General features: G+C 37.6%; 1 protein-coding gene across 1 annotated transcript in view; it reads right to left on the bottom strand.

Moving 5' to 3' along the window:
* The window catches only part of homer1 (homer scaffolding protein 1), a 42,808-nt gene extending 41,433 nt beyond the window's left edge, over nt 1-1,375 (bottom strand). Inside the window, exon 1 of the mRNA XM_015389055.1 lies at nt 227-1,375. Within this exon, the coding sequence (XP_015244541.1) occupies nt 227-231 (5 nt within the window). The 5' untranslated portion in view covers nt 232-1,375. The remainder of the gene's footprint in view (nt 1-226) is intronic.
* Nucleotides 1,376-2,853: the final 1,478 nt, after the last annotated feature.

Here is a 2,853-nt window from a genome sequence, read left to right as displayed (position 1 = left end):
CTCACATTGACAGGAACCTTTCAGATTGGCAGGAACCTTTCACGCCGACAGGAACCTCTCACATTGACAGGAACCTTTCACACCAACAGGAACCTTTCTCATGGACAGGAACCTTTCATGTGGAGTTAGCTGGGAGTAGCATGCTAGCAGATGAATTTCAGTAGCAGAAGAATCAGGCTGAGTGGGTTTTTACAGGTTTTCGTTGCGTGTGCTGCCGGTTACATACCCCATTTCTGCTGGGTTTGGGTTCCAAGATGGGTGGGAGAATAATCCAGTGTGTGGTCTCTCTGGTTGCTGCTGGTGTTGATCCTCCCTCCCTTCCTCCCGGGATAAAGCCGCTCCGCTGTGGGTTTGGACCGGCTCTGCGGAGCCGCTCTCACTCAGACAGGTCTGGCTGAGCTGTTATGCCCTTGGGCTCATCCTTTCCGGCTGGTCTCGTCGGGAGCGGAACGTGTCGGTGCATGATGATGACCGAACCGAACAGCGGCAGCGCTAACGGCCGTTAGCTGCTGCTACCGTTAGCCGACAATAAACACAAACCGCTCGCCTTTCAAGGATTATGGAGCCAAACTGGAGAAGACTGATAGCAGAGGGAGCCTGCTTTATACCACTAGTAGCTGTTTTTTAGCTGAAAGTTGAAAAAATACTGAAAGTCTCGACGATAAATGCTGGTGAAGCGTTAAAAAATAAACAAGCCTCAATTTTAGCTTGTTTGTAAATAAGTAGCTGGTGTGAAATCTTGCAAGAAGATGAATATTTAAACCAAAAAAGAGGGATTACATCTCCATTCCCATTTAAACAACCTGTATCAATTCCTAAATGCAAGTTTGACTCGCTTATTTTCAACCAAAGTCCGACCTTCCATTAAATTATAAACTAAAAAAGCTTCCCAGGGAAAAATATTATTGAGTTTCACTGGATCTGATGCATTGACCGCAGCTCGGAGGTGACAGACATCTTCCTCTCGGACGGTTCTCCATCCTCTCTGCTGCTTCTGGAGATGATACAAAAGACATTTGCTTTCCTCTTCGGGATTTTTCCTCCTCTGGGATTAAAAAGAAGCTCGTTTTCTCTTTACGTTGACATAAACTCCAACATCCGCGCAGAGGAATATTTGTTTCTGCGTTTCTCTAAAGCAGGCTTGTAGATGAGGAGAAGCTACGACGTTGATTCTTCGTTGGCTTGATTATTCTGCTCCTTCATCAAATTCATCATCATCATCCACCCCTCTGCCCTCTGTCAGCCTCTCATCTCATTCATCGCACAGCTTCATCCGACGCTCCTGTTGGGAGCGTGAATGCCACGTCATCACGTCACGTTTGAATCACGTTTAGTTTTTTTTTTCTATGCTAGTGATTGGCTAAATTGTTTCAATAAATTTTTATTTTTTACAGGATACAGTAGAGGATTAGGGCCACTGAAAAAAAAAGTTAACTGATTTTCGAATTTTATTTCAGTATAATATGAGAAAAGAGTCAGAATTCTGACTTTAATCTCAGAATTCTGACTTTAATCTCAGAATTCTGACTTTAATCTCAGAATTCTGACGTTTTTCTCAGAATTCTGACTTTAATCTCAAAATTCTGACTTTAATCTCAGAATGCTGACTATAATCTCAAAATTCTGACGTTAATCTCAGAATTCTGACTTTGATCTCAGAATTCTGACTTTAATCTCAGAATTCTGAATTCAGTCTCAGAATTCTGACAGCTAACAAACATGTTATCATCAAGCCGTAGCCATATCTGTTTTACAGACTAAACTAACCCTCTTGTTTTAATCACCTTCTGCTCTTCCATTAATTAAATAGTATCACCAGGGACCCCTCGGGCACATAAAAAGTCACCTATTTCCGTCATTTTCCCCCATTTTGTTACTGGCCCTCCCAAATAACTCACATCTTTGTCAGTGAAGCTGAAGGCCCCCACATCTCTTCCTTCATGGTGACAGAATTCTAAGATTTAAGTCAGAATTGTGAAATTAAAGTCAGAATTCTGAGATTAAAGTCAGAATTGTGAAATTAAAGTCAGAATTCTGAGAAAAAAAAGTCAGAATTCTGAGATTAAAGTCAGAAGTTTCTCATATTATACTCAAATAATATTAAAAAATCAGTTAACTTTTTTTTTTTTTCGGTGGCCCTAATCTTCTTCTGTAATAGCATATATGAAAATAAAAAAAATAAAAAACAGAAATGGTATTTAAGGTCAGCTTACTAAATATTTTAAAAATCCAATAAGGTGAAGATTATATCTTAAATCTTGTTTTTCTGAATTAACAAGATAATATTTAGGTCTAGATTTTTCAGAAAGATGTGAATTTTGTCAGGTAAATTTGGTTTGTATAATGCTAATTTACAAGTTTTATATTTAATATTATGAAAGCTGTTTTTACTCGGTTAAATATTTAGTTGCACTAGCCGTTATATCATGGAAGAATTTTCACAGACACAGACTGAAATCAGACGATTCAAGTGGTCATTATAACCAGTTGTTTTAGAAGGGGATAGAATACCAAAATTTGCTTAAAGATTTTTTTTTTTACTGTCATCACTTCTTATCTATAATATGCCTTTCATCAGAATTTTAATTGATGATCAAATATTTATTAATGTTGGAGGTTTATAGGGTGGTGGGATTTTAGACGAATGTAAAGAAACACCAAGAATAATTGATACAGGTCTCAGTTGCATTTCACATAAAATATGGACAAGAAAATAAGTTATTCAACACTAAGAACCAAGACTGGTATTAAAAGTTCTAAGCTTTTTTTAATATGCAAAATATTAATAAAAAAATCTGTACAAGGGGGTCTGTTTTATATATTATTTTTATCTTTAATAGTTGGTTCAATAGC

This window comes from Cyprinodon variegatus, unplaced genomic scaffold (assembly GCF_000732505.1).
Source record: "Cyprinodon variegatus isolate N-32 unplaced genomic scaffold, C_variegatus-1.0 Scaffold446, whole genome shotgun sequence".
NCBI classification, from domain to species: Eukaryota; Metazoa; Chordata; class Actinopteri; order Cyprinodontiformes; family Cyprinodontidae; genus Cyprinodon; species Cyprinodon variegatus.
Note: the sequence above shows the minus strand (reverse complement) of the source record. Positions and strands in the feature narration are given on the sequence as shown.